We start from the raw sequence: 14,487 nt of genomic DNA, 5'->3' as shown, positions 1-14,487 counted from the left end.
AACAAAAGTTCCTGCCAAAGCTTATTCCTCTCACAGGTCACAGGTCCACATGTCAAAAATACCCTCTATGACATACAGTGTATTGCCTTTATTTGACACAAGAATAAAATCAGTAGCAGTCTGAGATTCATTACAAACATGAGTTGGCTCATTAATCAACTATCAGTCAAAAAGATTTCATTTTTATCCTCCAGGTCAGATCTAACACTAAAGTTGATATTTGAGCAAATGAAGAACAAATCCCTCCCTGATTATGAGTTTGATCTGTCCTGATAAGAGAAGAATTGTCAATACTAATATCAAATATATATCAAAGTCCCAACCAAGGAATGGTTTTCGTCACTTTTTTTTTTTTTCCACATCTCCTTATGTTTAGCTGAGGAAGATGCAGACCTGCTCCTCCAGCAGCCTTTCCCAGCTGCAAGAATGAATTTGCATCCACTTCTGTATGATGCTTGGTAACTTCATGTCAGGTCTCCTGTGTGCCTCCCTTTCCATCTCACAGTCTAAATCCCTGTTATCACCTTGTTCATCCCTGCAATCAGCTCCCCAGTTCAGGCCACCGCAATGTCCACCAGATCAGCAACCTTTACCTGAATCAGTGAATTGAACCTGGACCCGGACAAAGGATATGCAGTGGAAGTTGCTGAAATATGTCTTTCAAAAGTAGCATCTGTCACAGTGCTGTCACAGGGCATTGATGAACATCTCTAGACAGTAGTAGATTATAATATACGAGCCCAGCTGTGTTCACTTGTGTCTTACTAGAGGACGAAGGTTGTTTGACATATTTTTTATTCCCTGATGGGTATAGAAATGAGGACAAGCTCAGTTGATCCAAGCCCAAGTCATTAGGCCAACCAATGCCGACTTTGTTGCAAGGGATGAAACTATAATGCTCAGAAGCACATACAAAAGCATGATTAAAAGGATGTTTTGACAGTCCAAGATAGTTATGACCAGTGGTGTTTAAAATCAGAGGACTGGGATGACAGTGTGATGAGCTTTATAGCTGGAACCCTGTGGGGGTGCTTTTGCTGGCCTCCACCATGATTGGAACTGGGTGGCCAGATTAAAAATGCATTGAAGGTCCACGTGTCTGTAACAACTTTTGATTTTCTGATCTTTCTTTCCCTGAAGAGTCCTCTGGTTTAAACCGAAGTAAGAGCACAGTGACCTTTCAATCGGGCATTCTAATCATGAAACCCTGCAAAGCTTGTGAAGTGTTCATCAAATAATCTACATGCCTGCAGAGAGCGGCATGATAAAAGCTACCAGGAAATTATTTCAGATCTTTCATTTAAAAAGGTCAAAACCCCAGCAACACTTGTAGTGTATAGAACAACTTTATTGTTAGACCACACGTTTCAGCTTGTGGCCTTCATCAGGGTCATCATAAAACACATTACAAACAACATTTAAGTAGAGTAGGTTAGGTATGAAGCAAAAAGGTAAAAAAAAAAAAAAAAAAAAAGACAACCAATCATGTACATCCAGACACATATCAGCCAATGGGGCATCTACAAAGATGAGTGAAAGAACTATAGTTCTATCAATACATTCAAGGCCAAATTAAAACATCAACTAAAGATGAATCAGTTGTGTGACCACTGAGACTAGTTTACATTATTAACTTTTAATTGACATTGTGGGTGTATGTGATGCGCTGTTGTGTGTAGCTTAGTATTTTGTATGGTGTGTTCTATGTGGGGTTTTTTGTTTGTTTGTTTTGTTGGTTTTTTGTTGGGGTTTTTTTTTGCTTTGTACTGTTTGTTGTTGTGCTGTTGTATGTTTTGATTGTGGGGGACTATGGATGCAAATTAGCTTTGAGCTAACTCCAGTGCAGTGCATCTTTAATGTTTAAAACTGCACACTGTCCCAATCAATGAATCAAATCAATATCAATATCAAGTAACTCCAAAGGTTCCAGAAATGACAAAAGGATTAGCAAGTTCAATTTGGAATTTATCTCTGGAGTTACAATGTTTCCTTTGAGCAAAACCCCACAATAAACTGTGAAGTATTATTACAGAACAAAATCTCAGTCTGATTGCTATCAACATGGTAAGTACATTCCCTTCTTTCTGTTTTGGTGATTCGCCAACATGATTAGTAAAGCCTATAAGAAAATTGGATGTGCAGACCACTCAAGGATTTGTTAAAACCATGTCTGTCACATGGGCTGTGACATTTCATTTCTTCTAGGGCTTTTTCATTTGCAAATATCAGAAGCATATAACTTGCCCTTTGAAGCTCAACACTTTCATAGATGTTTTTCAGTCCTTTTATAGCTAAAGGAGTGCCTTTCAAAGTTTTAATTAGCCAGGCTGAATAAAAGCAGCTACTGTATCCATGAAGCCTGTATCTGACTACCTTTCTGAATATTCATGGCAGCAGGATGCAGCAGGTACAGCATCTCAGAGGAGATTATTGTAATGCACCTGTGTTTCCTAAGGCGCTCAATTAGAAGAGCCCAGCTGCTCATGTGCATTATTTATTGAGAACATGTTCAACAGCAGCTTCTCAATATGTCACCTGTCATGATCCCAGTTTGGACTGGTCCAACTGCAATGGACAGGTAAGTAATAATAATTCAGATCTGGATTAGATTTACAAGACAGAGAAATAAAATTCACATGTATGCAGATGATTTGGTTCTAATATGTGTTCTCTTAATGCTGTCAAATTCATACAAAACCATGATTTTATTTTAATGAACGACTATTCCACGCTAATTCCAAAAAAGAGAAAAATGCCTAATCACAGGAATCCAAACACAGTACAGTTTTACAAGGAACCAAACTTTGATGTTGTTATAAGTTTGATTATTTGGTCATAATTATCACTGAATCTGGCAGGTTTAATTAAAATATACATTCTTAAACCAAATATTTATTAAGACATAGCTTGCTAAAAGGTGGCTGGTTATTCACCCCTTTAACCCTTTTTGAGAACTACACTGGAAATTAATGCTTAAGTTAAATGGAAGTGAAATGCCACCCTCATCCTTGCTCCAATAATACTGCACAACTCAACACCTATTGAAACGTTTTCTTCGTACCTTCAACATCAACATTCCAGCTTCACCCATGGACATTGTGGTTCTGAATCTGAGCATCACAGCCTTCTAAAGGAAACTGCTGAACCAACACCTCCATCAACTCCCAAATTACACCTGAAGACAGACAGACTGACAGTCAGGCAAACAGTAGACAGGAAAAAATGGTCATAGACATAGAAATTTGAGTAAATGAGACAAAATCACCACCAAATTGGAATATTATTGATTATGGATAAGAGAGTACTCTGGTTTACTTTGGTTTCTATGGTAGTAGTTTCTGAGTATTGGAGCTACATGTGTGAAGCTTCTATTTATCTCTATAGAAAAAGGTTGCCAGAACAGTGAATGGAAGCTTGGTGAAATAGAAAGTGAAATCCATTTTCTTTTCTCCATTTCCTCCTCTATCTATAAACTGTCAGCTTCCTGTCACCAAGATTTACATGAAGCACAACAGAGCAGGAGGGGAGAGAGAGCAGGTGCAGGTAGAGAGAGGAGGAGGTTGACAGACAGAGAGAGAGAGAGAGAGCAGCAGCATGTGACTGTGTGCTATCACACAGTGAGATGATGCGCGAGGTTTGAGTCAGATGCTTCAAGGAATCTCTGGAAAGCGTCCGGAGCTCAGTCTGGTTCAGAGTTCTCCCTCTCTCTCTCTCTCTCTGACATGTCAGGCTCTGACAGTCCAAACAGCACCAGTGTGCCTCCAGTCCTGGACTATGAATGGAGATATGAATACTATGATGATGAGGAGCCAGTGTCTTTCGAAGGACTGAGGGCGCACCGCTGTGAGTAGCCTTTCCTTTGTGTGTACTTTACTGAGAAACTCAAGTGGAATTAGTCACAGTGATCCAGTATGTGCCTGACAGGCTGATTCGCTGCCTGATGACATCATCTCTGTAATGTAGAACCACATACATTTCCTGTGGCTCTGATCAAAAATCACCACCTGAAACTTGTAAAGGATTTGTCAAACATGCCACATGCGGCGCTGCTGTTATGTCATATAATACAGAGCCTGAAAGTTGATTATTCAACATTGAAAACGGCTGTTAAAGATATAGATAGAAGTTGAATATACAGTAGAATGAGTCTGTCCCCACAGATAGTAGGCAGCTGTGTCCCACATCTGCAAAATGCCAACAAACAGCACACGTGTGTAATCAACAGACATGAAGAGATTGAAGTTAATGAGATGTTGGCTTCAGTTATGGCAGAACCTCACCAGATATTATCTATTATTCATGATGGGACTGGTTGCAATAATTTTAGTCCCATCAATTATCATATCCTTTTATCAATGATTTTGAGAAATAACTTCCTCCTGAAATGTAATCAGACAGAAAACCTATAAAATAATGTAATTTCTCTTTTATGTACATACACCTACCTGCTTAGATAACTGGATTTAATTGTTTTTATTGATTGTATTACTCCTCTCAGCTCCTGGATGTGTTTTTACCATCATCTGAATGTAACTGTCGTACTGTGTGGTTGATCCAATCTATTTCTTCATTTTGTGGAAATTCAATAAAACCAACAATGTATATGAGTTCCACTGAGCCATGTTTGTTTTTTATTTATGCGAGCCACTGGTTGTCCTCATCAATCAAGTGTGTCCCAGTGAGCTGTGATAAACCTCACACTCTGCAGTTAACTGGCACATGGGCTCTGTGGCACTACATCACACCAGTAGGCACTTGACTCCTTGCCAATACTGAAGGGTGAGGATTGGGACAAACCCAATCTCACCTCTATTTAGTAGTTTTTCTGCTTTCAATCTTCATCAGATGGCCATGAAGTTATAGTGTTCAAATGATCTTTTTTTTTTTTTTTAAGCACTTTAAAGGATACGTTCACATTTTTTAAGTCTATCTTAAAACAATACTCACATGCTCATATGTACAGTGAAACAGTATTTGGTTGATGTAATTGTTTCTTCTTTATATACTGGCCCTAAAGACATCCCAATTCCAATGTCAGGGATGGGGGACAAAATTCACAGTCATCGTTCTGTGCAAAAATGCATTCTGAAGTTCAACTGAAGCTCATGTCTTAGAATCAGGTGTACAAAGTTACTGCCCTTTTTCTATGAAATTCTCTTTGTGCTTTAACAGAATGGTGGACAGTGTTTGTGTTCAGATCTGTGCTGAAGCCATAGTAAAACAATATGCAAATTTCCCACTGAAATGATAGCTTTGGAAGATACTCACTTTATCTTATTACAATATGTGAACATATTCTTTAAATGGTTGATATGGTGAAAAACAAGTAAAATGATCTAAGAGAAGGATTAGGGTGATGGTGGGGCCTCCTCTGCTGTAAAATTATTCAAAAATCTCGTCGGTCTTTTTATGTTATTTGAAAATTTGAAATTTGCACCTCAAGAGCGAGCGATGTTGAGGTGGAACTCGTTACTATGTCACACCAGAAAGTCCAATCAAATATGCAGGAAGCTTTAGCATGAGCCCTCCCCTGCTGTAACTTCTGTAGTCGTAGTTTGTATTTCAGCCGGATGACGAGCAAAGCAGGACACTGAAGTGTTGCTGATTGTTCAGCTGCTAAAAAGTCTTCACAGTTTTCCAGAGGATGGAAATTTACATCAGGAATGGCTTTCTCTTATCAGCGATGAGTCAAAAAATGCCATTATACCAGATATTTGAGGACTTCTCATCCGTGTTAGTTAACAAGTTGTGTTCATACTGGACATTAGGAAACCCCACTTTATAAATCAATGTCACCAGATTATTTGGTCACTTTGTGTTTCCATGGGACATATGATTAATTTATTGTGTTTGCTTTAAGGTTCACGTTGCCTCAGTTGCTTGGTCGTGTTGGTTTGCTCTGTACAACATCAGGAAGCTCAGACCCTGCCTGTCTGAGCATGCAGCACAACTCCTGGTACAGGCTCTCATTATATCACACATTGACTACTGCAACTCCTTACTGGCAGGACTCTCTGCATGTATGTTGAAACCTCTGCAGATGGTCCAGAACGCACCACTGACTCCCAGTTGCTTCCCGCATCAAATTCAGAACCCTAACACTCACTTACAAAAGAGCAACTAAAATGGCTCCTGCCTACTTGAACTCCCTCATTCAGGTCTACACTCTCTCCCACTATAGATGGCGGCTGTGGCTCAGGAGGTAGAGCAGGTTGTCCACTAATCCGAAGATTGGCGGTTAGATTCCCGGCTCCTCCAGTCCACATGTCAATTTGTCCTTGGGCAAAATACTTAACCCCTAATTGCTCCTGATGGCTGTGCCATCAGTGTGTGAATGTGTATGAATGATTAGATTTCCTCTGATGGGCAGGTTGGGACCTTGCATGGTAGTCCCTGTACTCATTCAGCGTATGCATGTGTGTGAATGGGTGAATGTGATTCATAGTGTAAAAGGAAGACTAGAAAGACGCTATACAAGTACAGTCCATTTACCATTTACCATTCTTTACACTCTGCCAATTAAAGGTGCCTGATACCACCTCCACAACAGTGACTTAAGTCACAAACACCTCTGCACTTGATGGACTGAAGAAAACAATAAAAATTTAATTAAAATTAAAAAAAAAAAAAAGCTTCTATGCATTCTATGCGCTCTGTGCACCGCCTATTGGCATCTACATCCTATCAGACTCAAACTCAGCTTTGGCACTTTGTTACCCTCAGATGTACGTCTCTTTGGATAAAAGCATCTGCTAAATGAAATTGTAAATTGTAAAACTGTAAATTATATAGTTGGTTTGGGTGTTTTCATTGGATTTGTTGACAATGTGAAACATATTGATCATGACCATACTTATCCTTTAATAAAAACAATTTCCACCAGCATAAGATAATAATTAATACAATATACAACATTTTCTGAGACCCTTTTGAATGGAGGATTTAGTTCTCATTCTTTGGTGCTGTAATGTCAAACTTGACATTTTAGTCCTTGAACAGCATTATGTTACTCATATTCATACCCAGGAAGTCTCTTACAGTATGTGTGAGCTAGTTTGTAGACACAATATGGTATTGTGTCTTTTTCTGTATGGCTTTACTATAATGTTTCTATAATATCTCTTTGGCAACATGTCTACTGTGTAAACTGTGTTACTACCTCTCATGATAAGACTGTAATACTGCTGTAGGATATTACACACCAATGTAATTTGATGTTTGGATAATCTCTGTCTTAAACTTTATCTCATTCCTACCACTAACACTATGAATTTTATAGTGAGGCTGGGTTGGAAGAATATATTGAGTGCATTTATCATCACCATCATCATTTCTCACCTTTTTTTTTCATTTTGCAGATTCTATAGTGATCGGCTTCTGGGTCGGCCTGGCTGTCTTTGTCATCTTTATGTTTTTTCTGCTCACTCTTCTGACCAAGACTGGAGCCCCACATCCTGAGTAAGTTACTGCAATTAAACTCAACTCAATGCACGCTGCATATTACTGGAACATCTAAGTATAGTTAAAGAAAAATGATAACAAAAATTGCCTAAAATGGGTCTAAAATCCCATGTGCAAAACACAACCATCAATGAATTGATCTACTAACGAGTATTGTGTGTGTATGAAAGCCTGATATATCTCATTCCTCTGTGTCATAGAGCTCCACTGTTGTACAAAAACCTTTTAAACACATGTCATTGAGCCACACTATTGCTTGAAATACTCACTACAACACCAACTGTGGATTAATACGCCTGAAAATAGTCCCCAACAAATGCAATAACCCCCCAATGTTTGAGTAATGTTTGTTCAAAACTACTTTTAGGAAACTATTGATCCTTTTTTAAACATGCAACTATATATTTGTGAGGTGTTTTTAAAGATTAACATCTTCAGTAGGAAACAATGGGCTTTGAGTGCCACAGACAGAGAAGGGCTATTGCTTCTATTTACTATTATACTACTCAATACTCAGTACTAATAATATAACTGAGTATTGAGAGATGGAAGAAAACTTGATTTTGTCTTTTTATGATTTGTTGAAAATAAGAGAAGTATAGAATAACACCAGCCTTAACCTTTAAAACAAGTAACGTCTACTCACGATGTAACAGACTATGTAACAGCCCTCATTAGTCTGGACATGATCTGTGTGCCGTTTTTTCTGATTATTACATTTGAGGGATTTTTAGAGGCCAGAAGAGGTAGAAGGATCAAGTATTTCACAAGAAAAATTAAAAATCTGTAAAAAAGTATTGTTTTGCATAACAGAAATATTTTTTTTTCTTAAAGATTCCCTCCAGACATGTATTAAGACATATAAAATACTCTGCTTGGAACAATAGTGTGCGTCTGATATGGTTTTTCTACAAAAAAACTATAATTATCTTGTCTTCAGAAACTAAATATGTAAACATTTTTCATCTCAGAAGTTTAACTGCTGGACACAAGACGTCTCCTAATACACTGTAAAGTCCATTCTCAGTGTTTGTGCACTGGAGGCTTCAAGTTTCCACATCACACTTGTGTAAATTGAATATTGGACCGGGATTGGCTTCCACAGTAGTTGTGATGTCACAAATCATGCTTGTTGATCCACCCCTTAAAATCTGATTTTCAATGAGCACAGAGAAAGTTTCCACTTTCAGCAGATGAATGTGAAAACAAACTCTGCACATACATCATTCTGCACAGTGAAGCTCAAACATCCTACTGTAGGAACAAGAAGAACTTTAATTATACCTTTAATCATCTTGTGGCCCCTGAGATTTAACTGCAGGTACCTAGTGGGGCTCCAGAGCCCCGGGGGCCAGATGCATAAATCATGCGTACACACACACAATGCATACACCATTTCCTGCACATAAACTGGTATTTATAAAGAGAATGTGCATGCCTCACGCATTCTTTACACCAGGAGTACATGTTTTTCTGAAGTGATCTGAGGGTGATGTGATGAGATGAAACATAAGGTGAGAGATGCAATCTTTTAGTAAAACATTGTTTTGTTGATAACCAGCTGCACTGATTGTGTGATTTTTATTTTTTATTTTTTGCGTTTACTCAGAGATTTGTAATCTGCCATTCAAGGCACATTTATTGACGTAACATTGATTATTTTTTTTAATCTTTTATCATTCTTTTAATTTATATAGGAGTTAACATTGTATTTTGCTCTTAATGTTCTTTTTATTTGATCCTTAGTTGTGTCACACCTTGTAAAGTCAGTTTAGACATGAACACTACAAACTAATCACTGATTACATTTTTGAGATATCACTCCTGATGATGGTTCACAGGTGCATGTGATTAACGATATGGATGCTAAAAAGAGCCGCACAGTCGTGTGTAACAACAGCTGTTCTGTTTTTGGGAAACCTCACCGGTGCAACACAATCTGTGAAACGGCACTTTTTATTTCCTGTTTAATTCATTGATAGCTGTACTGACCAGTAGAGCAGGTATCACGTTGATATGAAAACAGCTGGCTCATTGTGGGACTAAAATGAGGCTTGTGCATGTGCACTCAGTTCCACAATGACTGAGATTTATGAAACAGAAGCATGTGTACATACAGCTTTATAAATCTGATGAAAAGAATACATATTTCCGGCTTTGCACATACACACAGTTTTAGTCATGGATATACACAGAGATTTATGGATGTGGCCCCAGACTGGGAACTACTGTTTCAATACATTATTACCAGGACACTCTGAAATCACAATATTTGATTGATTGATTGACTGAAACCTTTATTTGTACAGGGGGAACTCACTGAGAGCCCGCTCTCTTCTGCCCTGTTGACAGTGATAAAATAATAAGTGTGATGAGTAGTAGTTACATGATAAAACACATTTCCAGTTAAAAATTGAACAGAAACAATTCAACAAGCTCAGCCTTGTTATTTACTTCAGGGATCTTACTAGGAGATTAATTCTCACTGCATGCATGCATGGACATAAATATTCAATCTTTTACCATTGGTTACCCTTGAAATATTAATAGCTGTCATTTTCCCTTTCATTTTCCCTGATATCTCATTCAACTGTAAAGGAGCAATTCTATGAGTGGAGAAATATCATCTATTGAACTATTGTCTTCATTGAGAGTTCAATTCAGCAACATTTTCACACAAATCCACCAGCTGTATCAGTGTTAAGAGCAAAGAGTGGCCCGTGTCCACTGACTGAGCTCATACAGTTGCTGTTTGTTTCTGGAGGTGGAGAAAATAGCAGCATGTTGGGTTTTTTGGCAGCTGAGGCAGATGGACGGCATCCTCCCACTGGCTTATTAAGAGCTCTGCTTATCATGAAGGAATGAGTCAATATTTACTCTGCCTGCTGGGTGGTGACTATGAGGGTGGAAGTAACAAAAATTAACTAATAAAAATGGAAGTGATGAAAGTGCATGTGAATTGAAAAATGGAGCGATAAATTGTTAGTTGATTTGATAAACCTGACTGACGATGAAACTTGGTTTTATTTGAAACAGTGTTAATACAATGTGTATTGAGAGATGCAGACTTCACTACAAAATTGACCCTACTCACTTAATTCTGAACCAGTTTTCAGGAAATTTGGTTTGTTATAAATGTGAGAAATTGAACTGGTTACTTGTAATTAAATTCAGTTACTGAGGGCAGATTTAATCAGCTCTGTGCCAAAACATTAACATTCTAAAAATGTGCATTAGTGTTTCCTCCACTGGCCCCATCTGGGAGTTCCCTCTCAGCCCATAGACTTTACATTGTGATGATGTCACAGATTTTTAAAACGCTTTTCTCGGCTCGAGGAAAGTTTTACAAATATAAAACCTCCATGGATCAAAAGTTCATAATAGAAAGAGTCATAAATGACCTTGTTTGCAGTTTGAGGTGTCCTGTCAACAGTTTTACAGATGTGTCTTTTATAATGGTTGTCTATAGGGGAAATGCTTTTTGGGATGCAGGGGGATTTTTCGCTGCATACTGTGAGTGGCCACTGGGAAAAACTTGCTGCAAGGCTGAGCGGTTAGTTACTGCTGCGAACTGACGCTCAGAGGGTTTAACAAGATTCTTAGAAACAGAAAGAGATGACAGAAAGATTAAAAGAGAGAGAAACTAAAAGTGTAAATGCAACAACTGTTGCTGACAACAAAACAAACACACGTCTGGTTTCTGCTTAGGAGCAGCAGAGACATTAAACACAAGGACACTATCTTCTGTAATCTCTGTCTCTTTTCTGTTCCATGTGTGCAGCAGTGGACAGCCATGTGAGAAGCGTCGCCGTCTGATTGGCTTCATGGACACCAACCTGGACAAAGGAGCTCCTCCCCCCCACCCTAGTGGTCTGGACTCATCCTGTTCTCTCTTCCACTGTTACGTGTCCAAGGATGGTCAGGGGAGCTGCACAGCCCTGTGGACCACAGTTGGTGGTGTGGGTGGAGGAGCATCCGGAGGCTGCCACAGGAGGCCCAGCAGCAGCCCGGAGGCGGGGGACACTACACTCCTTCAGGAGTTAGCAGTGACAGCTAACAGGACGGAGAAAGAAGCCATCCTGCTGGCCCACTTCAACATCCCTAACTTTGTGAACTCTGAGCAGAGCTCAACTGTAGGGGAGGACGACCTGCTGCTGGGTGAGCCAGAGCTGCCAATCATTCTGGAGGGGCGGGATCAGAGCAGCATGATCAGGAAGCATGATAACCACAATGACTTCACCTAAGACTGGATAATGGAGGGCAGCTATTCATCAAACAGGAGGACTCAGGTCATTTTCACAAAACAACAAGTTTACACTTACAGCAATGAAAATATTCAGTGACTGGTCACATAATACATGTATTTGCCTAACCAGGGACTCACCAAAAAAACTCTGCGTCTTCTTTGTGGGAATGATTTGTCTTTAATGGTGTGACTTCAGCTGTTGTTTTGTTTGGACTGAAAAGCTGCAGACTGGAAGCCCATCAGGACATTTGGTTGAGAACCACTGGTCTGTAGAAAACAGTACAAGAAATAATCAAAATGTATTTTGTTATTAATGTGAAGTTATCCATAGCTGTCAAGTCTAGCATATTATCTGTGAAACATGTTGGTGTTTTTCGTGACATATCGTGGTTGTGAAATGAAGAAAGACACCTTCTGAGTTCTGCTGTCAGGTTTCTCTGCTCAGCCTGCATCTATTCCACTTGGGTTGAGATAGAACATTTTCTTTGCATGGATTATATAACCTGCCCTACCCCTTTTAGTGCTTTGTGACTAAAGTAGCAATGACAAAGATAGAATGTAGCAAGGCTGAGCCACATTCCACAATCTATACTATACTATGACAACCACAGATTGCTATTCTAAATCACCAACATGTTATGGAAATGGAAATGAATGTTGAAGTTTTTGAATTGGCCTTTTTGGTTGAACTCATTGCCTGATGGCCTAAAGGACAAAAGTAATGAAGCGAAATTATAAAATGTAACTTAGCACCAAAAGACTGAAAATGTGGAGCAAAGATACTGTTATTACATTATTAAAGGAGTGTATCATTTTCCTTATAATGAGTCTGTATTACTAGTATTCTTGCTAAAATGCAGTAAATGTTTGAATTATGACTTTCTGCGGCACATTTATAAAGAAACAAAAAACTCTTACTGTCAAGTCTATTCTTGGGTTTTAGAAGTTTAGACTTATAGTTAATTCCTAATACATTTAGATGGATTAACAATAACTATGTTCTTTTTTATTTCAACATGATATGAAATATACAATTAATAGCAGTCGCTGAAATGTTGCCATTATTTATACATGTGCACTGTTACTACCTAATGTTGACTGTGTCCTATATTAGGCTTTCACAGCCAGCTGAACTCTTCCTCATGCTTTGCTTTCAAGGAACAGACCAGCGTGTTGTATTTGCACAGTTTAATGTAAATACAACATGAAGAAGTGTGAAACTACAAAACAACAAGAAACATACTGTATTACTTTAAGCTACTGTGATGCCTAATCCAGGAGTGACCCGGTTGACACACTTGCACACTGTTTTAACGTGTGTTGCATTCAAGAAAGAACTGACCTTTAGTTGCACAATAATAGTCAGTGTATTATTTTCAGAGGTCATCATGGTGAGTAAGTCCTTTTCTGATAACTTCCAGTGATAAACAAAACACACAATTTACAGCATGACCAACCAAGTCTAACACCACAGTGGTCTAAAACTCTTTGCTCTTCCGGGGTCAAACACCTGACAACGGTGAGTTGCTACCTATATACCTGAGTCACACCACAGGCACAATATCACACAATGTATGCACCTTGAATAACAATCAACTCTCTGGTCACTTCAGCAAAGGCATATATTTCTTACCTCAAGGCAACTGGATTCGTGAGATCACAACATCACAAGATCCCATGAGAATACATCTTGTCAGGCTTCAAGTTATGTGCTTGTGTCCGAACTTGGTAAAATGACAGTGACAGACAGATGGTTCATCCAATCACCTGCCAAGTATTTTTTGAAAGTGCCTGCCCTTTTCCAAACAGTTTCAATGGATGACTTCTCAGGTAAGTACACATCAGGTTAATACATTTCACAGCAATCAGAAATTTTAAGAAAGACTTTAAACAACGAACTTGATCATCGGAAAATAATGTATTGTAATTATGAATGAAGCAATCTCTGCTGTGATAAAATCAACACCTGGGCTGTAATCCCTTCTGGTGCCCTGATGTGGCTAATCTACCCAACGCATGGTCACCATATCAAGAGCTCGGAGTTCATTTAGTTAGGGTATTATCTAGTCCAGTGGTTCCCAACCTAGGGGTCTGGCCCGGGTGAGTTATAATTAGCTATAGAGACCAAAACTGTTTTTTGTACCAGGCTGTAAACACCTTTATTTCTGCTGTAAAGTTGGCCATTTTAACATGGGGGTCTATGCGGATTGACTCACTTTTGGAGCCTCAAGTGGCCGTTCAAGGAACTGCAGTTTTTGACACTTCCGCATTGGCTTCATTTTTCATCCCCGAAGGTTGCCGCTTGGACTAAACTAGCTAACTGTATATAAAGTAGTGTAAACTAGCTCCACCTCCAGCAGCTACAACAGTAACATGCTGCTCTAACACTGATGCTTCACTATTAATAATCTAATGATGTCATATATAATAATATATCAGTCAGAGGGACCAAACCACAACTTTTACTTTAATACGTTTTAACTACATTTTTCTCTCAGAACTGGTTCTTAAAACGTGTTGTCTGACCACTATGGAACATGGATAATATGTTAGTCACCTTCAGTTCAACATGGCGCTTCTTATCAATGTAAGCAGTTCCACACCTTGTCAGCTGCAGTCATAGATGTAGGTAGACAGTAGTTAAGACATTGTAATGATCTTAAAGTTAACCTGTGGTTTTCTTGTAAGCAAAGTAAAATAGTGTTCACATTTAGTATTTCTCACCAAAACACACTTTTTTGAGGTCTTGAAAGCATTTTCTTCCTTATAATATTTGCAAA

The 14,487-nt window shown here is 38.8% G+C and overlaps 1 protein-coding gene across 1 annotated transcript; it reads left to right on the top strand.

Annotated features, from left to right (window-relative positions):
* The first annotated feature begins 61 nt into the window (after positions 1-61).
* On the top strand, positions 62-13,247 carry mrap2a (melanocortin 2 receptor accessory protein 2a). Its single transcript, XM_067602505.1, has 3 exons — positions 62-3,843; positions 7,359-7,458; positions 11,243-13,247. The coding sequence occupies exons 1-3, from the start codon at positions 3,723-3,725 to the stop codon at positions 11,703-11,705; spliced, it is 684 nt and encodes a 227-aa protein (XP_067458606.1). The 5' UTR covers positions 62-3,722; the 3' UTR covers positions 11,706-13,247.
* Positions 13,248-14,487: the final 1,240 nt, after the last annotated feature.

The sequence above is a fragment of the Thunnus thynnus genome, chromosome 10, assembly GCF_963924715.1.
Source record: "Thunnus thynnus chromosome 10, fThuThy2.1, whole genome shotgun sequence".
NCBI classification, from domain to species: domain Eukaryota; kingdom Metazoa; phylum Chordata; class Actinopteri; order Scombriformes; family Scombridae; genus Thunnus; species Thunnus thynnus.
The sequence above is the reverse complement of the archived record's forward strand: the minus strand, read 5'-3'. Positions and strand labels throughout refer to the sequence as shown.